Source organism: Dendropsophus ebraccatus, chromosome 4 (genome assembly GCF_027789765.1).
Source record: "Dendropsophus ebraccatus isolate aDenEbr1 chromosome 4, aDenEbr1.pat, whole genome shotgun sequence".
Classification (NCBI taxonomy): Eukaryota; Metazoa; Chordata; class Amphibia; order Anura; family Hylidae; genus Dendropsophus; species Dendropsophus ebraccatus.
The window spans coordinates 106,437,797-106,462,082 of record NC_091457.1 but is presented as its reverse complement, the minus strand read 5'-3'; the positions used below and the strand labels follow the sequence as shown (position 1 = coordinate 106,462,082).

At 47.7% G+C, this 24,286-nt stretch overlaps 2 protein-coding genes across 2 annotated transcripts in view; one reads left to right on the top strand and one right to left on the bottom strand.

Annotated features, from left to right (window-relative positions):
* The first annotated feature begins 211 nt into the window (after positions 1–211).
* Positions 212–22,132, top strand: SUMF1 (sulfatase modifying factor 1). The gene is made up of 9 exons (XM_069966635.1): positions 212–434; positions 3,546–3,719; positions 4,284–4,358; positions 10,157–10,239; positions 11,708–11,830; positions 15,124–15,238; positions 18,204–18,317; positions 20,331–20,390; positions 21,862–22,132. The coding sequence occupies exons 1-9, from the start codon at positions 219–221 to the stop codon at positions 21,958–21,960; spliced, it is 1,059 nt and encodes a 352-aa protein (XP_069822736.1). The 5' UTR covers positions 212–218; the 3' UTR covers positions 21,961–22,132.
* The window catches only part of LOC138788597 (histone-lysine N-methyltransferase SETMAR), a 15,990-nt gene continuing 13,792 nt past the window's right edge, over positions 22,089–24,286 (bottom strand). The window contains exon 2 of the mRNA XM_069966636.1: positions 22,089–23,566. Coding sequence (XP_069822737.1) covers positions 22,796–23,566 — 771 coding nt within the window. The 3' untranslated portion in view covers positions 22,089–22,795. The remainder of the gene's footprint in view (positions 23,567–24,286) is intronic.

The window sequence follows — 24,286 nt, the reverse complement described above, 5'->3', positions numbered from 1 at the left end:
ATGTATACCTAACTGTATATGTACACCACCCTAAAGGATAAAAAATTATATATATGCCGTAATAAATAGCAGAGCATCGCCCTACATGTGCCCAGCCAGCACCCCGGGCTCTCCTCACAGGTAACCGTAACAATGTGTCAGCACAGCCCGCTAATTCATCGCCGGAAGTAAGAGGCGCCGTTATAGAGGTCACCTGACTGCTGTCACATGATCTGATCATGGCGGCGCCCGGTGCGGCGCTGTGTCCGGGGATCTGGGCGCTGTGCTTGGTGTCAGCGCTGCTGTGTCCGGCCCCGGGGCTCGGAGACTGCGGCTGCAACTCTGCCCAGAGAGAGGGCAGTACACACAGTCACCACCAGGGGGCGGCCTTCAAGTACTCCCGAGAGGCAAATGAGCCGCCTACCACGGAAACCGGGACCGAACAGCGGGACAATGTAAAGGGGCTGGGACAGAAAGGTTGCGAAAATAGGGAGGGGACAGGAGAGGGACCTGGGTACAGAGGAGGGAGGGGGCAGGAGAGGGACCTGGGTACAGAGGAGGGAGGGGGCAGGAGAGGGACCTGGGTACAGAAGAGGGGGCAGGAGAAGGACCTGGGGACAGAAGAGGGGGCAGGAGAGGGACCTGGGTACAGAAGAGGGGGCAGGAGAGGGACCTGAGTACAGAAGGGGGCAGGAGAAGGACCTGGGTACAGAAGAGGGGGCAGGAGAGGGACCTGGGTACAGAGGAGGGAGGGGGCAGGAGAGGGACCTGGGTACAGAGGAGGGAGGGGGCAGGAGAAGGACCCGGGTACTGAAGAGGGGGAAGGAGAAGGACCTGGGTACAGAGGAGGGAGGGGGCAGGAGAGGGACCTGGGTTCAGTGAAGGGGGCAGGAGAATGACCTGGGTACAGCAGAGGGGGTAGGAGAGGGACCTGGGTACAGAGGAGGGAGGGGGCAGGAGAAGGACCTGGGTACAGAGGAGGGAGGGGGCAGGAGAGGGACCTGGGTACAGAGGAGTGAGGGGGCAGGAGAGGGACCTGGGTACAGAGGAGGGAGGGGGCAGGAGAGGGACCTGGGTACAGAGGAGGGAGGGGGCAGGAGAGGGACCTGGGTACAGAGGAGGGAGGGGGCAGGAGAGGGACCTGGGTACAGAGGAGGGAGGGGGCAGGAGAAGGACCTGGGTACAGAAGAGGGGGCAGGAGAAGGACCTGAGTACAGCAGCGGGGGCAGGAGAGGGACCTGGGACAGTGGAGAGGGCAGGAGACGGACCTGGGTACAGAAGAGGGGGCAGGAGAAGGACCTGGGTACAGCAGAGGGAGCAGGAGAGGGACCTGGGTACAGTGGAGGGGGCAGGAGAGGGACCTGGGTACAGTGGAGGGGGCAGGAGAAGGACCTGGGTACAGCAGAGGGGGCAGGAGAGGGACCTGGGACAGTGGAGGGGGCAGGAGAGGGACCTGGGTACAGAAGAGGGGGCAGGAGAAGGACCTGGGTACAGAAGAGGGGACAGGAGAGGGACCTGGGTACAGGAGAGGGGGCAGGTGAAGGACCTGGGTTCAGAAGAGGGGGCAGGAGAAGGACCTGGGTACAGAGGAGGGAGGGGGCAGGAGAGGGACCTGGGTACAGAGGAGGGAGGGGGCAGGAGAGGGACCTGGGTACAGAGGAGGGAGGGGGCAGGAGAGGGACCTGGGTACAGAGGAGGGAGGGGGCAGGAGAGGGAACTGGGTACAGAGGAGGGAGGGGGCAGGAGAGGGACCTGGGTACAGAGGAGGGAGGGGGCAGGAGAGGGACCTGGGTACAGAGGAGGGAGGGGGCAGGAGAGGGACCTGGGTACAGAGGAGGGAGGGGGCAAGAGAGGGACCTGGGTACAGAGGAGGGAGGGGGCAGGAGAGGGACCTGGGTACAGGGGAGGGAGGGGGCAGGAGAGGGACCTGGGTACAGAGGAGGGAGGGGGCAGGAGAGGGACCTGGGTACAGAGGAGGGAGGGGGCAGGAGAAGGACCTGGGTACAGAAGAGGGGGCAGAAGGACCTGAGTACAGAAGAGGGGGCAGGAGAGGGACCTGGGTACAGAAGAGGGGGCAGGAGAGGGACCTGGGTACAGAGGAGGGAGGGGGCAGGAGAGGGACCTGGGTACAGAAGAGGGGACAGGAGAGGGACCTGGGTACAGAAGAGGGGGCAGGAGAAGGACCTGGGTACAGAGGAGGGAGGGGGCAGGAGAGGGACCTGGGTACAGAGGAGGGAGGGGGCAGGAGAGGGACCTGGGTACAGAGGAGGGAGGGGGCAGGAGAGGGACCTGGGTACAGAGGAGGGAGGGGGCAGGAGAGGGACCTGGGTACAGAGGAGGGAGGGGGCAGGAGAGGGACCTGGGTACAGAGGAGGGAGGGGGCAGGAGAAGGACCTGGGTACAGAAGAGGGGGCAGGAGAAGGACCTGAGTACAGCAGAGGGGGCAGGAGAGGGACCTGGGACAGTGGAGGGGGCAGGAGAGGGACCTGAGTACAGAAGAGGGGGCAGGAGAAGGACCTGGGTACAGAAGAGGGGGCAGGAGAGGGACCTGGGTACAGAGGAGGGAGGGGACAGGAGAGGGACCTGGGTACAGAGGAGGGAGGGGGCAGGAGAGGGACCTGGGTACAGAGGAGGGAGGGGGCAGGAGAGGGACCTGGGTACAGAGGAGGGAGGGGGCAGGAGAAGGACCTGGGTACAGAAGAGGGGGCAGGAGAAGGACCTGAGTACAGAAGAGGGGGCAGGAGAGGGACCTGGGTACAGAAGAGGGGGCAGGAGAGGGACCTGGGTACAGAGGAGCGAGGGGGCAGGAGAGGGACCTGGGTACAGAAGAGGGGGCAGGAGAAGGACCTGGGTACAGCAGAGGGGGCAGGAGAGGGACCTGGGACAGTGGAGAGGGCAGGAGAAGGACCTGGGTACAGAGGAGGGAGGGGGCAGAAGAGGGACCTGAGTACAGTGGAGGGGGCAGGAGAGGGACCTGGGACAGTGGAGGGGGCAGGAGAAGGACCTGGGTACAGAGGAGGGAGGGGGCAGGAGAGGGATCTGGGTACAGTGGAGGGGGCAGGAGAGGGACCTGGGTACAGTGGAGGGGGCAGAAGAGGGACCTGAGTACAGTGGAGGGGGCAGGAGAGGGACCAGGTACAGTGGAGGGGGCAGGAGAGGGACCTGGGACAGTGGAGGGGGCAGGAGAGGGACCTGGGTACAGTGGAGGGGGCAGGAAAGGGACATGGGTACAGTGAAAGGAGGGGGCAGGAGAGGGACCTGGGACAGTAGAGGGGGCAGGAGAAGGACCTGGGTACAGTGAAAGAAGGGGGTAGAAGAAGGACCTGGGTACAGCAGAGGGGGCAGGAGAGGGACCTGGGTACAGTGGAGGAGGCAGGAGAGGGACCTGGGTACAGTGTGTGTGGGATTGTGGGTTGTTTAGTTATAGTGCTGCAGGTGTCCATTATAATGCTATAATGACACAGTAGAAAGAGAAAGTATCCCAGATCACCTGATTATGAATTAGTGGATATCCATGTTTTTCCTCTGTAAATAAGTGTGATAACACTCTACCTTACCTCCCACAGATGGTCCTGCTATCCTCAGGGGTATTTACCATGGGAACAGATGAGCCAGGAATCCCCCCAGATGGAGAGGGTCCAGCACGGAGAGTCCACATTGACGCTTTTTATATGGACAAGTATGAAGTCAGCAACTCTGAGTTTGAAAAATTTGTTTCAGAAACCGGTTATGTGACGGAGGTGAGAAGTGTGAGCGGTGGGGCTGGACCTCTTGTTCTATTGTTATGTCCATAAAGGGGCACTAGGCACACAGTCCATCTTCTGTACACTGATCAGTGCTATTAGGCACACAGTCCATCTTCTATACACTGATCAGTGCTATTAGGCACACAGTCCATCTTCTGTACACTGATTAGTGCTATTAGGCACACAGTCCATCTTCTGTACACTGATCAGTGCTATTAGGCACACAGTCCATCTTCTATACACTGATCAGTGCTATTAGGCACACAGTCCATCTTCTGTACACTGATCAGTGCTATTAGGCACACAGTCCATCTTCTATACACTGATCAGTGCTATTAGGCACACAGTCCATCTTCTGTACACTGATTAGTGCTATTAGGCACACAGTCCATCTTCTGTACACTGATCAGTGCTATAACCTCAATTACTTCTTGTTCTTTAATGGAAGAAGTGACAAGAAGTGCAACAGAGGATAAACATGGACGAGTGGATTAATACGCTTCATTTATATCTTTGCCAGTACTGTTGGTTGTCACATCATCACTTATGTATTTCCAGGCAGAGACATTTGGTGACTCCTTTGTGTTTGAAGGTTTGATAAGTGAAGAAGTAAAAAGTGGCATTGACAAGGCGGTGAGTCTCATACATTACTGATACACTGTTTAATCCTTTCACGACCTGGGGTCATTGATTCCTCAATGCACAGGTCGTTTTAGGACATCAGCTTATGGGATCATAATGATCCCATAAGCTGATGTCCCTATGTCTGCTCCCTCTCCTCTGTGCCTTGCTGCGGTTACTATCTTGTGACAGTGGCAGGGGAGAGAGGAGAGGGGGCACAGCTCACGGGCACGCCCAGCCTCCCCCTAGCCCCCGCCGACTTCCGTAGCCAGGAAACTGAATGTCTGAGGCTTCCGGTTACCATGGCTACCATCAGGGCTCTGCGATCACTTCGCAGAGCCCCGATGGACAGCAGACAGAGAATTCTCCCTGTGTAGAGGGAGAATTCTCTGTCAGAAGCCCTATAGATGCTGAAGTCGTGCTGACCGCAGTATCTATAGAGTTGCGGCGGGTCTCCGCCTATGACTGATAGCCGGGACCCGCCGCTGATGACACAGGCGCAGCTCCTGCGCCTGTGTCATCCTGCGGCGTGAATTAATCTCATCAGGCATAGGCTGCAGCAACGTTAATTTACTGCCCAGCTGTGGGAGGGGGTTAATCTATGATGGTGAGCTCATACCAATATAGTATTTGTGTTAAAAGTGTCACTGTCGTTATAACTTTGAAAACTTAACAGTAGATGTGATATAAAGCAAGTTTGCAATTTAAATTCATGATTTTTTTTTTTTAGTTATCATGGAGAACACGGCACTTCCTGTTTTCTGACGTTAAACAGTCAGAAAACAGGAAGTCCTGTGTATCACAGGCCATCTGAGCGCTCACAGAGAAGGCAGTCATGTGATTGACGGACACATTGAGCTGTGACTCTCTGTACTGGCTGGAATTCCTGTGTTTAGTCTATTTTTTTTTTAACCAGCACAAGACTAAAAATCTGCCTGCAGGAGACTGGAGCTGGATTTCTAGTTCAGCTTTGTATTATAGCATGATAACAAGAAAAAAAAATGATGTATATTGCAAACTTGCTTTATATCACATCTACTGTTGATTTAGATTTTGAAAATTATAACTAAAGGTACACTTTAGGTTTATGTTAATCAGATTGGATGCAGCAAACTAATATGTTTATTTAAAGGAGTATTCTGAATATTAGAGGGGTACTCCAGCAGGAAAAAAATCCTTTAAATCCACAGGTGTCAGAAAATGCAGAGATTTGTAATTTACTTCAAGTAAAAAAATCTCCAGTCTTCCCATTCTTATCAGCTGCTGTATGTCCTGCAGATAGTGGAGTCTGACACAGTGCTCTCTACTGCCACCTCTGTCCATGACAGGAACTATCCAGAGCAGTAGCAAATCCCCACAGAAAACCTCTCCTGCTCTCCAGACTGAGGGTGGATATCAGGGACTGCCGATACCTAGGAATGACCAGTCTGGCTGCTTTAAGGAGGTGTCTCCCTCCTTAGTAGTGGCAAGGGATCCTGGCAGAAGGCTCAGAAGCGCAATCTGCGGCGTAGATAGTATAAACATGAAAAACCTTGTCCCAGAGGGTTAGGATAACAAAGCAGTCCCTCCAGACATGATAAATGAAGCCCTCCACTGGTGCCACATCTCAAACAACTATCAGAAGGGGCAAGGTACATTAGATTTATGTTGAAGGGACATTGGTGCAAACATGACAGAGTTTTGTAGTTCTCCTCCATTCCATGAAGTCAGGAAGACACCATGAGAGGGTAAAGTCTGTCTAGATGAATTGCTGAGGATAAAGGTATGTCTCTTACCTTCGTTCTTGGCGCCATTCCTGTGGAGTGTTAATGTAATCTTTGGTCCAGTAAGGCTGTTTGGAGCGCAGGCCCCGTCACCAGAGTGCTGATCCGATTCTCGGCGCCCTGTGCACAATAGGAAACTGTCTGCAGGTTAGATTCATCTAAGCTTCTGATAGTTCCCCTTTAAAGAAAACTTGCAGTGAGAGGATATTTTTAATGAAGAGGTACATAATTGTCTTCTTGATGCAATACATTGTCTTTCTCTGTCAAGGTGATACAATTCTATTTAGCCATGTCTTAGTTATGTAACCTATTGATGGAGCCTGAAGTTAAAATGTGTTTATTGTAGCAGCCCACACAATGGCCATTTTATACAGCATTCCTATGAGCTGTGTCTCTGCTGGCTAGAAATCAGTTGGTGTCCACAGTGGCATCTTATGAGCATAGTAACATAGCTTGTAAGGCCTCATTCACATCACATTTAGGCTTTGAGTCACATACAAAAACAGGAGACATTAGGGAAATGGACTGAATCTAGACTACGTTCAGCTGAAGTCAATAGACTTGGGGCAAACAAATCCAGCCATACTTCAGCATTCCTTTTTGACAGGTTGCCAACTTATAGCCCAACATATGCCCCAAAACATGATGTCATAGGGGCCACAGGCTGAAAAAGGGGCATACATACTACAAATATGACAAAATCCCTGGATTAAAGGGGTTGTCCAGGCATAGAATTTTTTTTTTCCAGAAACAGCACCACTCTTATCTCCAGTTTGGGTGGGGTTTTGCGAGTCCATTCCATTTCGTTCCATTGAAGTGAATAAGCCTAACTGCAAAACCCACACCTGAACTAGAGACAAGTGGACTGGAGTCATGCTGTTTCTGGAAGATATAGGTCATGTTTTCCTATGTTAGATAACCCCTTTAACACTCCTTCTCCAGAATTTTAAAAATATGATTTGTATGCTTATCAGAAATGTATCCAGACATAAATACAGTCTAAGTATATATAGATCATGGGAGAGACCTCTGTATTGCCCCTTGGTACAGTTATGTTATCCTTAGGTCACCCCCTCCCCCCCAGCCTTATTTTTTTTTCTAAACTGGATAACCATAATTTTTTGTGATAGTCTACCCAACAGCTTTTTACTTACAGCTAACTTTTTTTTTTCAATGTCACTTTTTATCCAGTGTTTTCCCATTTAATACATAATGGTGAATGTATTCTTTTCATGTGCATAACCTTGCAATTATCATTGTTTAACCTGATACCTGAGGGTAACACTGAGTACTAAGAGGGGTCAGTGGAAGGGAAAGGGGAGAGACACCTGGGTACAGTGGATGGGGACAGCAGGGGAACCTGAACCTGGGTAAAATTGAGAAGGCAGAAGAAGGACCTGGATACAGTGGAAAAGGCAAGAGAGGGACCGGGGTACAGTGGAGGGGCACCTGGGTACAGTGGAGGGGGCAGAAGAGGGACCTGGGTACAGTGGAGGGGGCAGGAGAGGGACCTGGGTACAGTAGAGGAAGGGGACAGAAGAAGGACCGGGGTACAGTGAAAGGAGGGGGCAGGAGAAGGTCCTGGGTACAGCAGAGTGGGCAGGAGAAGGTCCTGGGTACAGTGAAAGGAGGGGGCAGGAGAAGGACCTGGGTACAGTGGAGGGAGGGGGCAGGAGAAGGACCTGGGTATAGCAGAGTGGGCAGGAGAGGGACCTGGGTACAGTGGAAGGAGGGGGCAGAAGAAGAACCTGGGTACAGTGGAAGGAGGGGGCAGGAGAAGGACCTGGGTACAGTGGAGGGAGGGGGCAGGAGAAGGACCGGTGTACAGTGGAAGGAGGGGGCAGGAAAAGGTCCTGGGTACAGTGAAAGGAGGGGGCAGGAGAAGGTCCTGGGTACAGTGAAAGGAGGGGGCAGGAGAAGGACCTGGGTACAGTGGAGGGAGGGGGCAGGAGAAGGACCTGGGTATAGCAGAGTGGGCAGGAGAGGGACCTGGGTACAGTGGAAGGAGGGGGCAGAAGAAGAACCTGGGTACAGTGGAAGGAGGGGGCAGGAGAAGGACCTGGGTACAGTGGAAGAAGGGGGCAGGAGAAGGACCTGGGTACAGTGGAAGGAGGGGGCAGGAGAGGGACCTGGGTACAGCAGAGTGGGTAGGAGAGGGACCTGGGTGCAGCAGAGTGGGCAGGAGAGGGACCTGGGTGCAGAAGAGTGGGCAGGAGAAGGACCTGGGTACAGTGGAAGGAGGGGGCAGGAGAAGGACCTGGGTACAGTGGAAGGAGGGGGCAGGAGAGGGACCTGGGTACAGTGGAAGTAGGGGGCAGGAGAGGGACCTGGGTACAGCAGAGTGGGCAGGAGAGGGACCTGGGTACAGTGGAAGGAGGGGGCAGGAGAGGGACCTGGGTACAGTGGAAGGAGGGGGCAGGAGAAGGACCTGGGTACAGTGGAAGGAGGGGGCAGGAGAGGGACCTGGGTACAGTGGAAGGAGGGGGCAGGAGAGGGACCTGGGTACAGTGGAAGGAGGGGGCATGAGAGGGACCTGGGTACAGTGGAGGGGGCACTGAATACAGGTCCTAGACAGCCTATTTAATAATTTTGCTTGGTCCCCATCACCTTCTATAATTCTTCCCAACACTGTCAGTTTTTAACCTTTTACTATTTATATCAGTGAATATTTTAAAGTATTTTTACCATCTGTTGGTTATGAGCTTCTCTGCCTCCAGTTTTGCTGTTTTAATCGGCTTGTTTGTTTCTTTTTTTACATATTTAATATACCACATGTAATGCTAGTTTATACGCCCTTAGTGAATGTATTGCATTGTTTCTACACAGCTTATTTTGCTGGGATGTCATGTCTTACCTATGTCTTACCTATAACTTATTTGTTTGGTCAAGTTGACTGTTTTTTTTTCCTCATTATGCATTTTTCAACATGACACTAATATAGTTTCTACTTCAGCTCTCACTAGAGATGTGACCCAGCTTTCCCAGGCTCCTAATACAACCAGTATGGTGTTCACCAAAGCTTTCTCAGAGCTAGATAATCCATCACTGTTTTACCCCATAAAACTTCTGTAACAGCTATAGTGATTCTGAATATGTCATGTTAATCTCTGTAGGAGCTGGCATTCCCCCGCAGACAGCCCGGGTCAATGCGCTGTATGCCTCTGTACTCTGAGGACTGCTACGCTCAGTGTGCTATAATGGAGGGGACTACTAAGTGCTCCAGCGCACTGACCCATCGCGGGCTGACTGCGGGGGAATGCCAGTGAGGACCGAGATAAAACGTATTCAGAATCAGCGCAGTGTCATCTATTCAGCCAGAACAGCAGTCTGTGGGGGTAAAATATAGTGACAGATTTTTTCTTTTAAGCTGAATAGACGACTATTCAAAGGCTTCCATTTTCTTTGCGGGTTATTCTTTAGCTTAACCCTTAGTGCTATGTTAATGCAATTTAATATGGGTAGAAAATAATTGAAAGTGGTGAATGGGCAATTCCAGAACAGAGGCAGGAAGTATATTGCTGGGATTTATAGTTTCACAGCTATCGTCCATCTCATGCAGTGAAGAATTTCTTGCTGCGTTCTGGTTGCGGCTGGCTGCGTCCGAGTTGGATAAGCTGCAGCTCACACGGGAATGGAAGCTCTCTCAGCTAATTATTATTTAGGCTAATTAGATAAAACCCAATTATAATCCCGTTATCCTGCGGGGACATGGATACCCACACTATCGTTACCAAGGTGAATGGAAAGTGGACCCCACACTGAATGGGTAAAGTCTTGTATTGAACATGACTTCAATTCAAGTGGTACAATTGGGAGCAGATTTCACTGTGTCACATGACATGACTCTACAATAAGACAGCAAATTATTCTACCCCCTCTTACATGGAATGGACAGTGTTAGCTGCGGGCGCTGCTGTTCAGCTCCACATCTAGATGGGAATGTAGAATGATTGTGACACACGTCCCTTTCACGCCTGGCATGAGCGGAGTGTGACAGATGTATGGTGACACTGCTTTGTGCTGATGTTTGTGTCATTCTTTGCCCAGGTTGCAGCTGCTCCCTGGTGGCTCCCGGTGAAAGGCGCAGACTGGAGGCATCCAGAAGGACCAGACTCTGATATCCGAGAAAGGTATCCGAACACAAAGTGTGATTACACCTACATATTGTTATGCAAATAAACCTACTCCAGCCACATCAGAAGCTGCATACAGATGTCTCGTTGCTCAGGCTCCTGCCCATGGCGGGTTCAGATTCTTTTGGTGTCTACGTCTGGTATAATGTCAAAACTAAATGTGCCATGATGAAGTGTTGTTGCCTGCCAGCGCAGTGGAGAGTGTGTGGCTGTAATATCAGGAGAGGATACATTTTCATTACCAGCAGCTGAATGATGCTGCTGCCTTGGTTAGAAACCCCCTAATCCGGTGGGGGATCACCAATCTGCACTCACTCAGTGTCTAAAGTGTTCTTTTTTTAACATCACTTTAGATGAACATAGTAACAACGTCAGCTGGGGGGCAGGTCTTCTGTAGCATTACTCCTGTGAAACACCTAATTTTTTTTTTTCCCTAGAGGTCCCTGTTGCTCCCTGATAAGTCACATGAACTTTTATTGCCTTAAAGGGGTAGTGCGGCGCTCAGAAATTATTCACAGAATAATACACATTATTATGTCTGTGAATCGCCCCGTTCCCCGTGACCCACCACCCCCACCCGTGTACCCGGAAGTGTGGTGCATTATACATTACCTGATCCGTGTCGAGGGCCGTCCACCATCTTATGCCAAACTTCATCTTCGGACGGACGGCCGAGTTGCTGCCGCCCGTCCCCCCTCCGCCCCGTCACAACTGTGCTCAGCCGCGATTGGCTTAGCACAGTTATGCTCAGCCAATCGCGGCTGATGACGCGGCCGCGTCATCAGCTGCTCAGCCTCGATTGGCTGAGCACAGTTATGCTCAGCCAATCGCGGCTGAGCATTGGATGACGCTGCAGAGGGCGGCCGGGATTCGGGACAGGTGGAGCTGTTCGCCGTCCGCCCGAAGAAGACGTCACTCGCTGAAGATCGGAGACTGGTGTCGACACGTGACAGGTGAGTATAGCGCACCACACTTCCGGGTACACGGGTGGGGGTGGTGGGACACGGGGAAGGGGGCCATTCACAGACATAACATACATTACAAAGTTGTATAATTTTGTAATGTGTGTTAGTCTGTGAATAATTATTTACTGCCGCACTACCCCTTTAACACTTTTGCAGGCTTGCTCGGCTCACCAAGTCCAATTTTTGAAATGGTTAACTTCTGGATGCGCTAGCGCTGCTGCCGGAAAATGCCATCTTTTTAACATTGTAGACTGTAAATGTTGTCATGGATTTTGTAATATGAGTTAAAAATAACCTGCTGGCAACCCTCATGACTTCTCAGTAAATGTACCTGTCTCTGTTTAAATAATTATACCCAAGGCTCTGTCTATGCTGAGTGTGCTGATCTGCAGGAAATATATGCAGTGCTATAGGTTTGCATATGCTGCACACTGACTGGGTTAATCCACCCTCATCTCCCTTTTATCTTTGGGTGATGGCTCATCTACTGTCGACCACAGAATGGATCATCCTGTCCTGCACGTGTCCTGGAACGATGCCTCTTCCTTCTGCAGCTGGGCTGGGAAGCGCCTCCCAACCGAGGGGGAATGGGAATACGCTTGTCGAGGTGGTTTGGAAAACAGGTACTATGTTATCACAGTTATATTCTTATGTATAAGGGGCAGTATTATAGTATTTATATATATATTATAGTAGTTATATCCTTATAAATAGGAGCAGTATTATAGTACATATATTATCTATAGGAGATAAGTTTTAAAGTGTGTGTGTATATACTAGTGATGTCACAATACCAGAATTTTGAGTTCGATACCGATACTAACTTTTTTATTTCGATACTCAATACCAGTTCGATACTTAGTAAAGTATAAAAAAACAAAACAAAATACAGTGGTAGAAATATAATACCCCTGCACTATTACAGTGATACCAATTTTTGGACTATTTTTATTTTATTGTGTTAAAAATAAAGTTAGTGATATCTGTCTAAGACAGCTCTGCTGCATCAGCTATCACTAAGACAGCTCTGCTGCATCAGCTATCACTAAGACAGCTCTGCTGCATCAGCTATCACTAAGACAGCTCTGCTGCATCAGCTATCACTAAGACAGCTCTGCTGCATCAGCTATCACTACGACAGCTCTGCTGCATCAGCTATCACTAAGACAGCTCTGCTGCATCAGCTATCACTAAGACAGCTCTGCTGCATCAGATAACACTAAGACAGCTCTGCTGCATCAGATAACACTAAGACAGCTCTGCTGCATCAGATAACACTAAGACAGCTCTGCTGCATCAGATAACACTAAGACAGCTCTGCTGCATCAGATAACACTAAGACAGCTCTGCTGCATCAGATAACACTAAGACAGCTCTGCTGCATCAGCTATCACTAAGACAGCTCTGCTACATCAGCTATCACTAAGACAGCTCTGCTACATCAGATAACACTAAGACAGCTCTGCTACATCAGATAACACTAAGACAGCTCTGCTGCATCAGCTATCACTAAGACAGCTCTGCTGCATCAGATAACACTAAGACAGCTCTGCTACATCAGATAACACTAAGACAGCTCTGCTACATCAGATAACACTAAGACAGCACTGCTGCATCAGATAACACTAAGACAGCTCTGCTGCATTAGCTATCACTAAGACAGCTCTGCTACATCAGCTATCACTAAGACAGCTCTGCTGCATCAGCTATCACTAAGACAGCTCTGCTGCATCAGCTATCACTAAGACAGCTCTGCTGCATCAGCTATCACTAAGACAGCTCTGCTGCATCAGATAACACTAAGACAGCTCTGCTACATCAGCTAACACTAAGACAGCTCTGCTACATCAGCTATCACTAAGACAGCTCTGCTGCACCACCCATCACTAAGACAGCTCTGCTGCACCACCCATCACTAAGACAGCTCTCCTGCACCACCCATCACTAAGACAGCTCAGCTGCACCACCCATCACTAAGACAGCTCAGCTGCACCACCCATCACTGAGACAGCTCTGCTACATCAGCTATTACTAAGACAGCTCTCCTGCACCACCCACCACTAAGACAGCTCTGCTGCACCAGTTACCAAGATTGCGGAGGAAGAGAAGAGGAGGTTACACAGGATCCCACACACTACAGCCGATCTTATCTGCTCCTCTCAGTCCCGGCCACCTCCCCCACCTGCCAGCCGGCTGGATCCTCACATGTGCTGCACTTCCCCCGGCCTCCTCTCCCGGATCTCACAGACCCCCGCTCTCCCTCTTCATCCTCCCCACCTCCAGCCTTCTCCGTCCTCCTCTCTCCGTGACCTCCCGCTCTCCCTCTCCAGCCGCTCTCCTCTGTGCAGCTCCGGCTCCTCTCCCGGACATCCCGCTCTCTCTCCCTCTCCTCCGTCCTCTCTCCCGGACCTCCCGCTCTCCCTCCAGCCTTCTCCTCCGTCCTCCTCTCCCGCTCTCTCTCTCCAGCCGCTCTCCTCCGTGCAGCTCCGGCTCCTCTGCATAAATCATCTCTCTGATAACAGAGTCTGGCGGAGCCGGACTCTGTTATCAGAGAGACACCAGCAGCGGGGGTCTGTTACACACAGTAGCCGACCCCCGCTGTATATGGAGCGGGCTCAGGAGGGGTCAGATGCCGCTGTCAGTGTGACAGCGGCATCTATATACTTAAATAGCCGGCACTAGCAATAGCTAAGTGCCGGCTATTTGAAATTGGCGCCAATGGGAGCGGAGGGAGGGAGAGCAGAGGAGGAGACTGCAGGGGGCAGGGGGAGGCACATAGAGAACACGGCCGGCGCTCAGCTAGCCGCCCACCGTGTTCTCAGCTTAACTTAAAGTTTCGATACCAGGAAATCCTGGTATGGAACAGTTTTTTTGCCCGAAATATCGATAGTAGTATCGATATTTCGGTGCATCGTGCATCCCTAGTATATACATATTAGTATCGTGGATCCACGTACTCGTAGCAGTGGTGCCAGGGAAGGGTCATTCATATATATATTTTTTTTTATTTATTTTTTTTTTTACATAGGGAGCACTATTATAGTAGTTATATTTTGTACATGGATTGTTGTGCAATATACAGCCACAATCCTTTAGCAATGGCTGGGATCAGAAATAACTCTTTGGACCCCTTAGATGCTGTAAGCAACTGCAACAATAGTATCTACGTTATTATACAGAGGAAGGAAGCTGTCACCACACTGGTTCCTCAAATTGTCATCATGGGGTGTCAACAAAGCCGCCAGGCCTACTATGGCTATATGCCTACTGTGTTTACAGATTGCCTGTCAATTTATTACTGACTGGGAATGATGTTTTAGTATAATGATTATATAAGTGATTGAACGATCATGTTGTGAAGAGGGACTAAAGAAGGAATAACATAAGTTCATTAAAAAAAAAATATATATCTAACTCCGAAATAGGTCTGGTTATGAAGGATTTAGTCATACCAATGAGCACAGTATATGGTGCACTGAATGTATGCCGCAGGAGTCCCTGGATGAGTTCCTGGTGTTGGAGACGGTGTCCCAGTATCAGATCTTGTCCTTCAGAAGAATTATTGCTGCAGATACTGATCTGCAAATGCCATCAGTCTAAATATAGGATCACATTTCCTGCGTAATTGAGGAAGCGGTCACCTGAACATCGATTAGACTAATCATTGTTTCTAACATTATTTATTTCATATATATCTGGCTCCTCTTCAGAAGAAAAAATCCTTATTGACTTTTATATTAGTTATATCCTGGGAATATACCCTGGTCTATAGCCCTTACTGATTACACATCTATATTTGGGTACTTTAATATTTAGTTTACTTTGTATGTACAGGTTCTAGCTCTTTACTCCCCTCTGTCTGTAATATACCACTCTATACCCCAGACTAATAATCTTGCCATGTTTTTTCTTGAAGACTGTTTCCATGGGGAAACAAACTGGAACCAAAAGGAGAACATTATGCTAACTTGTGGCAAGGAGATTTCCCCAATATAAACACTGGAGAAGATGGATACCTGCAGACTGCATCGGTGAGTCCTGTTTCTACAGCTCAACATCATTTGAAAGTACGTATTTTTTGGGATGGAAATCCCCCATGCGTAAGCCAGCCTTAGGAGGAACAGCATAATATAGTGACAGACATGGTGTTTCCAAAGGTTTGTCACTTATCCCAATATGTATAATGGTTTCTGAGGACTTGTTGTAATGTGGACTGTTTTTTGCGGCACAGATCGCTAGGGTAAACATAGTGCTCCGTGAAGCACGAGCACTACGGATGCACATTCTTAGTGCGGGCCGCGGTCGCGGACTGCACTACAGTTGTGTGAATACAGCCTTACTATCACAAATGTGCCATAATTTGCACCAACAAGCCACCTTTGTACCACATTTATTCTGAGTTTTAGACACTTTTTCCCTGTATCTGACATAAGGGGCATAGCTGAAGATGCAAAACTATGAGCTAAAAATGCAGCAGAGGTCTACACTTGTATAAAAACACAGAAAAAAATATCATCAGGTATAAGGTGGGTGCACGTGTCACCAAACCGGCCTAGAGTTGGTAGACAATCCAATAGAAACGGGGAGACAGCACATCCAAGGTGAAGTGAAGATTTAATATCACACCAGTTTGCAACGTTTCCGCTTAAACAAGCCTTTCTCAAGCAGTGATACAACAAAGCACACAAAGCTCAGTATATATATGTACATGAGGAATGGCTATGGCCCTCTTTGTTACACCTATGGGCTAATTGGAGGGGGAACAAGGGAGTGTGGACCACTTCACAGGTTACTTAGTGACGCATCTGGTCTAGCATGGATTTGTGGACACTTTCCACCTGAGTACCCACTCCATGATTACCCACACATCAAATGGGACATCTGGGGCAGTAAACGTGGACCCTCATACCCACCCCTCAGCCCACATGGCTTGGTGTCGCTGACTGCCAATTCCCATGGTATACTCCTGGATCCTGTGCGTTTGGTCACTTCTGGCAATTTTTAAATCCAAAACTTCTAAAAGAAATGTGTTATTTTTCATCTATATAGCACTAGTATTTTGGACAGGGATTGCATGATCTATTGGTACATTAATAAAAGATTTATTATTCATATTCCGATATCTTACTATAGGGAAGCGGTCAGTGACACCAAGCCATGTGGGCTGAGGGGTGGGTATATGGGTCCGCGTTTACTACCCCTGAAGTTTTATTTGATGTGTGGGTAATCACGGGATGGGTACTCAGGTGGAAAGTGTCCACGGATCCATGCTGGACCAGTTGTGTCGCTGAGTAACCTGTGAAGTGGTCCACACTCCCTTGTTCCCCCTCCAATTAGCCCATAAATTACACTAAGAGGACCATAGCCATTCCTCCCCTAGCCCTATGAGATAGCCTTATTCACCTGTACCCTTAGAAAATGGGACACTCAATTTATTCTCATAACTTATAATTTAGAATATGTTATCCATAATCTTTATAATGTCCCATACATTTTTAGACTTAATTGTCTGCTTTCTTTACATATTCTCCCATTTGCCCAAGTAGATCATGTCTATGATTCCTTACACCTGGCTTTCTGTAGGTAACTGATGGCTTTATTTCTTGTTTTTATTGTTTGCATCTGCACTTGGTCACATCTTATTAACACTGTACTGTAAATATTGAAGTTTGCTGTGTATGTACATTGGTTCTGTGAGCTGCATTTGAATGCAATTTCAGCTCTCCTATACACTATATGATTGATTTCACGTTATCTGTTTTTGAGATGTATCATTTATTTACATGATTCTTTGACTTTTAATTGCTCTTCACATATACAGTATATACTGAGCTTTGTGTGCTGTGTTGTATCACTGCTTGAGAAAGGCTTGTTAATGCCAAAGCGTCGTAAACTGGTGTGATATTAAATCTTCACTTCACCTTGGATGTGCTGTCTCCTTGTTTCTATTGCAGCAGAAGTCTGACATAAGATTCTGCCACTGTTTAATTGGTCTAAGAATTATTAATTAACTTTGCACATTCTTAGACTATCTGGTCTAAGTCTACACTGTCTTAAAGGGAAACTAACCTGCTGCTATGTCCCTGTAGGTGAAGTGCTGCACATTCCATCGATATCTGTTTTATATTGATCAGTTATGACGTGTTCAAATCATACATAAAAAAAAAACTTAAATAATAAATGAGCTGGTTTGGTTTGCTGGAGATGTTCACAGACCCCCAGCCAGCTTGTCCTGTGTTGCCTGCATATCCATATAGTAGTGACATTGGGGGAGATTTATCAAACTGGTGTTAAGTAGAATTGTCTTTGTTGCCCCTAGCAACCAATCAGATTCCACCTTTTATTGATCAAAGAATCTGTGAGGAATGAAAGGTGGAATCTGATTGGTTGCTACTGGCAACAAAGACAATTCTACTTTACACCATGTTTAATAAATCTCCCCCATTGTTTTTTTTCTTTCTTTTTTTTCATTTATAATTCAGAAAACCCAGATGAAGTAAATATTGGTGGAATCTACATCACAGTCCGCAAGCGTTGTACGGAATGGCCAGAAGTGCCCTAGACTCTATTGTAAGTGTATTACACTGCAGTCTATGGTGCTTCTGGTAGCATTGTACACCATTAGCAGACTGCGTACCTGCCAGAGTTTTGAGGCGGTATCCTGCTGCGTGAGTGGAATGATAGATAACTAGAGATAAGCGAACCTCGGGCATGCTCGAGTCGATCCAAACCCGAACTTTCGGCATTTGATTAGCGGTGGCTGCTAAAGTTGGATAAAGCCCTAAGGCTATGTGGAAAACATGGATATAGTCATTGGCTGTATTCATGTTTTCCAGACAACCTTAGGGCTTTATCCAAGTTCAGCAGCCCCAGCTAACCAAATACCGAACGTTCGGGTTTGGATCGACTCAAACCCAAACCCGGTTCGCTCATCTCTATAGATAACCTTTTTTGTAAATCTGGGCCAGTGTGTTTATTGTGTCGTCATTCCTCTAGGTAAATGCTTTCCCACCTAATGGTTATGGTCTTTACAATATGGTGGGAAATGCCTGGGAGTGGACTTCAGACTGGTGGAGCACCCATCATACAGATGCTGAGGCATATAACCCTGTGAGTGTTACTTAGTGTTCTTAAATAGTCACTGTCATTTTAACAGGCTTTGTATAGATCAATAGTATAAGTAGATATAAGAAACGTTGTAATATATGTAATCAAACAGCAAGAGAGTGCTGATCTGACAGGTCCATGCTCGCTTGCTCCTCTGGATTGGCTTGTGTAATAGGGCCTTAGGAGATCTTGGATACTCTGACATTAGGTAAAAAAACAACAACAAAAAAAACATGTTGTAAAAGCATACAGCATTGCTTAACTGTCTGGCCCAGTTCTGGGGCGTCTTAGCAAGGTAGCACAACCACAAAATACAGGACTAAGCAGTGGTTCAGTACTACATTGTAGCTGGAGACAATACACATTTTGTAGTTCTTCTATTTTTAACCTCCTGTCAGAGGTGAATCACACTGAAGCCAGAACGATTAGGCTGCATTCACACGTTCTGTGTTGTGCACGGAATACGTACGTGGAATGCATGTAATGGAGTTCTCCCATCTGCCCGGGCAGCATCTCTAATATAGGTTATGACGACGCGCGGCTGCTTCATTACAGCGCGACACATATTCATACAGAGATGCTGCCTGTTGTGGAGGGGGCACAATGTAGCCTTTATGATAACTCTATGTTTGAAAGTTTAGTCTTAGAGTGATAGCCAGTCAGCAGCCGTAACTGGATCCTGCCTTGGCCACTGACCGGGCCTAACAAGTCACGTCCCAGATCCTCACTCCTAGAAGTGGACCGGAGCTGTGGGATACCGGCATTAGCGCTGGAGTGGGGGAGGTGAGAGCATGTTACTTCTTTAATGACCTCCCCAGCACTCCTCTAAACTAAGCCATCCAGTCCACATTGGATTCTTTACTTCTAACTGGCTGTCTTATTTATTTTTTTGCTCTGCTTTACTAGCTGCATTCTCCATTTAATTTTAAGGTAGTCTGAAATCCACCTTCTGTCTCGCCAGATGCTCAGAATGCTCTATAGGATTGCAGCCGTCACCAAAGACTTAAGCTGCATTGTCATTTAAAGCACGGTGTAACCTAAAATTTGTCTCCCCCCCCCCCCCATTCCATTATAATGATACCCCTCAAAACTGCTGTGAGTGCAGCTAATAAAAAACAAGATGGCCAAGACTTCCTGTACGCGATACACTGGTGTGTTAGGATGTCTATACAGTCATTATTGATCAATGTGTCTGTGCTGATCTTGCAGGAGCGGAAGAACATGGCTGGGTTAGTAATGATATTTATTAGCCACATCCTGAGTTACAATGTTAATTGCAGCAGAGAGGTCAGGGTTATGACCATTACTAGTGATGCAGGTTCCAAACCATTAAAATCCAATTTACACAATTACTCTGTTCTTGCAGTAATAGAGAGAAACTCTCCATGCACTGACTTTACTTGTGCTACTTATACACAGTAGGCAATACCAACAAGTGACAGGAAAAGGAATGGGGGAGGGGAGAAGGTAGATTTCAGACTAGGTAGACAAAGGTATAACATAATACACAGATCTATACAACTCGGGTACAATACTACTCTGCCACTAACTTACACTATGTCATCCTAGTTAGGCCCTAATGACATAGACCTGCATTGTTTAATGTGGAGGAAGGACAAAATATAACTGCACATTTTGGTAAAGATTTATAAAGTATTTTTAAAGAAAAAAAATCCCCATCCATGTATTTTGCCAGTCAAAACAGAATTGTTTTCTATGGTCCCAGTGTCATCTGTCCATTAGTTCATAATCTGGATTTGCCCACAGATATTAATGGGTCTGTGCGGAAAAAAATGGTTGTAATACAGATTGCTGTCAGTAAACATCTGTAAGTTACGGATCTGCTATCAGGCTACCCCTGGGAGAGCTCCTCACTGCAAATTGGCAAGAGATGTAATGACATTTTGCAGATAAATTGTGGACAATGGACCGGGAGAGAAGAAACAGTGATGTGTGACAGGGGCCTAAGTCTTGACTGATTCTTATTAATTATTATTTTGTCGTTACTTTCTTCAGAAAGGGCCAAGCACAGGAAAGGACAAAGTAAAGAAAGGAGGGTCCTACATGTGCCACAAGGTGAGATAAGACCTGATTTTCCTGATTTCTCAAACTGGTCTAAGAGCTTAGAGGACATGGCATCTTCATGGCTGATCCTTTACAGTGCAGGATTAATCTATATATTAGTGTGGCAAACCACTACTGTATTGTAGGTTGAATGTTGGATGAGCTTTCTATAGCTTGCTAGGTAAAAGTCATGATCTTCACCTAACCTCAGAATCCAGTGGCACAGACCCTGATGGCCATATACACCCACAACCTTTTCTAGTGGAAATCAATTGCAATATTGCTGGATGTGAAGTCCTTTGCTTTCTTATGTGCTGTTGGCTGAGCAGCAGATCCAGCCACATTGCATTATAAGTGTCACAGATAAATCCTTCACATTCCCACTGGTGCTGGACTATCGCATCTGACACTTCCTAGAATATCATGTGAACTCAGCATGAGGTGCGGCTGATAAATAGGACACGTGTGGCTCTGCTTCAGGTCGCCTGCACACTGTGTCACACTCCACGGATATAATCCTGGAAGAGGAGCAGAGGGTTTCTTACAATTGGTGCAGACTGTTACCTGTGAGTGCTTGCTAAAAACATTATCTACCTGAACTCAAAGGCAGCGATTACCTGCACGGATACATTGTATCAACCCCTCAGCATGTTTACACTGATGGAGAGAAATAAAACCAGATTATATTCACAATGGTTCATTATACAATTAAAGGGAAACTAACAGCAAATTAGATGCATCTAACCTGCTGTTATGTCTGGATAGCCCACAGGGCACTGAGGATGAAGGTTGTTTCCTTACTTTGATCCTCAGCACTGTTTTTGTTTAGCTTATTTAATATGCTTACAAAGTGGTTTGGTGCACTAAGGGTGGGGCTAGTGCCCTCAGTAGACTGATCCTGCCAGTCCGCTCCTTCTAATGAGTATTCATCCAGCTCTCGGCAGTGATAAGTGCTGCCCTATATTCAATAGAAGGGATGGGCTGGCCTGGCCGGAGGCACTGAGGGCAGTAGCCCCACCACCAATGCACCAAACCACATCATTAGCATATGGATGAAACTACAAAGAAACAATGCTGACGATCAAGGTAAGAAACCTACGTTCATCCTCAGCACCTGTGCGCCATTGGGACAAAGCAGCAGGTTAGATGTCATTATGCATGACTGGATGATAACAGTCTAGCAACCAAGCATATGAAGGAAGACAATCCACCCTAACAGGGGTGGGGTTCTTTAAGATCAGTGATGATGTGCTATAAGTGCCAGAAGTTACTATAAAGAGGAATCTCCGTGAAAGGGTAAGGTCAGCTTCAATGCGCATGCTGAGTTGTTTGTCCACGGGGCGTACAGTTGCCTCAATAACCCATTCACCCATTGCATACAACTATCTCCACGCCAGACTTGCATCTTGAGATGATCATGGGATATTTAATGGTCATAATACCATGTTTTATAAATGGCTTTCCTTATATGCTTCCTTTGCAGTCTTATTGCTACAGATATCGATGTGCCGCTCGCAGTCAGAACACTCCTGATAGCTCTTCCTCTAATCTTGGATTCCGCTGTGCACTGAGTGCAAGATAACAGTAACCCTAATGCCAGGGGCACAGACAGCCAGGCCAGGATTGCCAGCCAATGGCTGCAGTGTAAGTTGATGCCAGTCAGTATTGGCGCTGTACCACGGAGCAATGAGAGACAATTTACACCTTCAGTTCACTGTACATAAATCTTGCTAATAAAATTTATTTTGTGATTCTGTTTGCCTATTCTGTGTATTTGTGGCTGCCATGCAGGAGGAATGGGATAATAAGATTCCTAGGAGTGGAAGTGTTCCCACCTCCTGTGCTATAATAAGCAGCATCTATGGTGAGCTGCAGCTGCGGGATCTGCCCACCGCAGGATGAGACTTTACGCACATTGTATATGGGAACAAAGACATTGACTGTGCAATAGAAGCCTATAGAGCAGAGCCCGATGCCTTATCATTATGAGGACTATGTGGCGGGGGAGGGGGCGGTGGAGAGAAGAAGGATTGAGATCCACTCCTCCCCCTTTTCATATCATAAACCTCAAACAAAATTTTTTAGACGTTATCTTATCTAATGTAAGCTAGAAATATTTTTTAAATATATTTATATACATATTTTATTATTATTTTTTTACCACCTAAACTTTGGCTGTCCAGGCATGATGGGAATTGTAGTTTTGCAACAGCTGGAGGACGGCAGGTTTGACACTTATATATAGCTGCATCCTTACAAACTGTATAGAGTGATTCATCCCTGAGATTGGGTATTATCTGGTATCGCCAACACACACAGATTTCTGTACAATGTAGCCACTCTTTGGCATATACTCCAGATGTGTAGCGGACAGACATAACTGGAGCTGGCATACTTATTGCAGTGGGCATTAAAATTTATGCTGCTGCCTCATAGAGTGTGGCATCAAAGGGCAGATACCCACAACAAGGGTCGGTGCTACACAGACACTTCTTGCGTTGGCTTCTCTCTCTCTCCTTGTCCTGACTGTGCCCACTGTGCAGCTCATTGCTGGGGATACAGTTAAAAGCCTTTCCGGAATAATCATAACATAATTCTTCGCCAGCCTGTATATCCCGAGCAGCAAACAATGCCAGTCTGGGCACCATGGAGTGGGTACGGACAAGCACCATAACTAGGTTAGGCTGACATGAATGATTCAGAAACCTCCCTATATTGCCGACAAAGGTTGGGTCCACAAACGTCTCCAGGATGCGCCCGCTGTGAAGGTGCTCGCGTACAGCAATGATGTAGTTATTGGCCTGAGGGTCCTGCTCCTGTATCCTGCGATGCACCTCTTCAGGACCCAGGACCTCGCCTGCATACTGACAAACAAACCTCCCGCTGGGTATATTCTCCTGGGTGAAAAGACCCCAACCCTTTCCTGGCACCTCACACACCTGGAGCTGGAACTGCAGTCCTTGCTGAGTTTCTCGGTTGACACAAGTTTCCCGGCAGTGACACAAGACATTACATTCCAGGATGGGCTTCTGGGCACTGTGTAAGCGGTGGTCAAGGTAGTTCTGACCATGAGGCAGGCAGGCACATTCCCCCGGCAAGCACTGCTTCCCCTGGCACTCACAGCCCTGGATGGTGACTTCATTTGGGTCCAACTCTGCACCGGGACCAGCAACCTGCTCAGCCGAATACTGTGCAAGAGAGAGACATAAAATGAACAATGAAATGTCACTGATCTGCCGCCCTTTATCTCCCCAAAATGGTACTAGTCATGATGGAAGCGTAAACATTAAAGGGGTTTTTACATTTGCTGGTCTGTTCTACAGATAGACCATCCATATTAGATCAGCAGGGATCTGAACGTTTACATGCGCCCATCATGGCATCGCCACATTATTATTAGTACTGCATCAGCATTGTCCCATTCACTTCGGTGGGACAGTGCACCACCACTACCAAAGGTACAGTAACATAAGGACGAGCACGTGAAGGAAGAGGCTGTTGTGCTTCCCCGAGCCGATCAGCAGAGAGTGGACAAACAGAAAAAAAACCTTTTATACAAACATCAAATAACTTTCGGGATTACAGTCAAGATCATGTTGAATGAAAGATGCTGGATCATCAATTCTTCTGTATTACCAGATATTCTGGATTATCAAATCGTCATAGAAAAGTCTCTAAAATTGTAAGAGAAGAGATAGTCCTGGAAAAGACTGCGTTCTCTGTTATTGCTGGCTATACCTTTAAGTCCTTGGAGAATTACAGGGTGTCTGGTTTTATTGGGCGCAGGCTATAATTTGCTATTTTCCGCCAGTCTATGAAAGAAGCGGGGCTTTGGGAGCACCACCTGCCATAGCGCAGTAACAATATGTGGAAGACAATAGCTGTCTGTGTGCAGATCCACCCGTCTA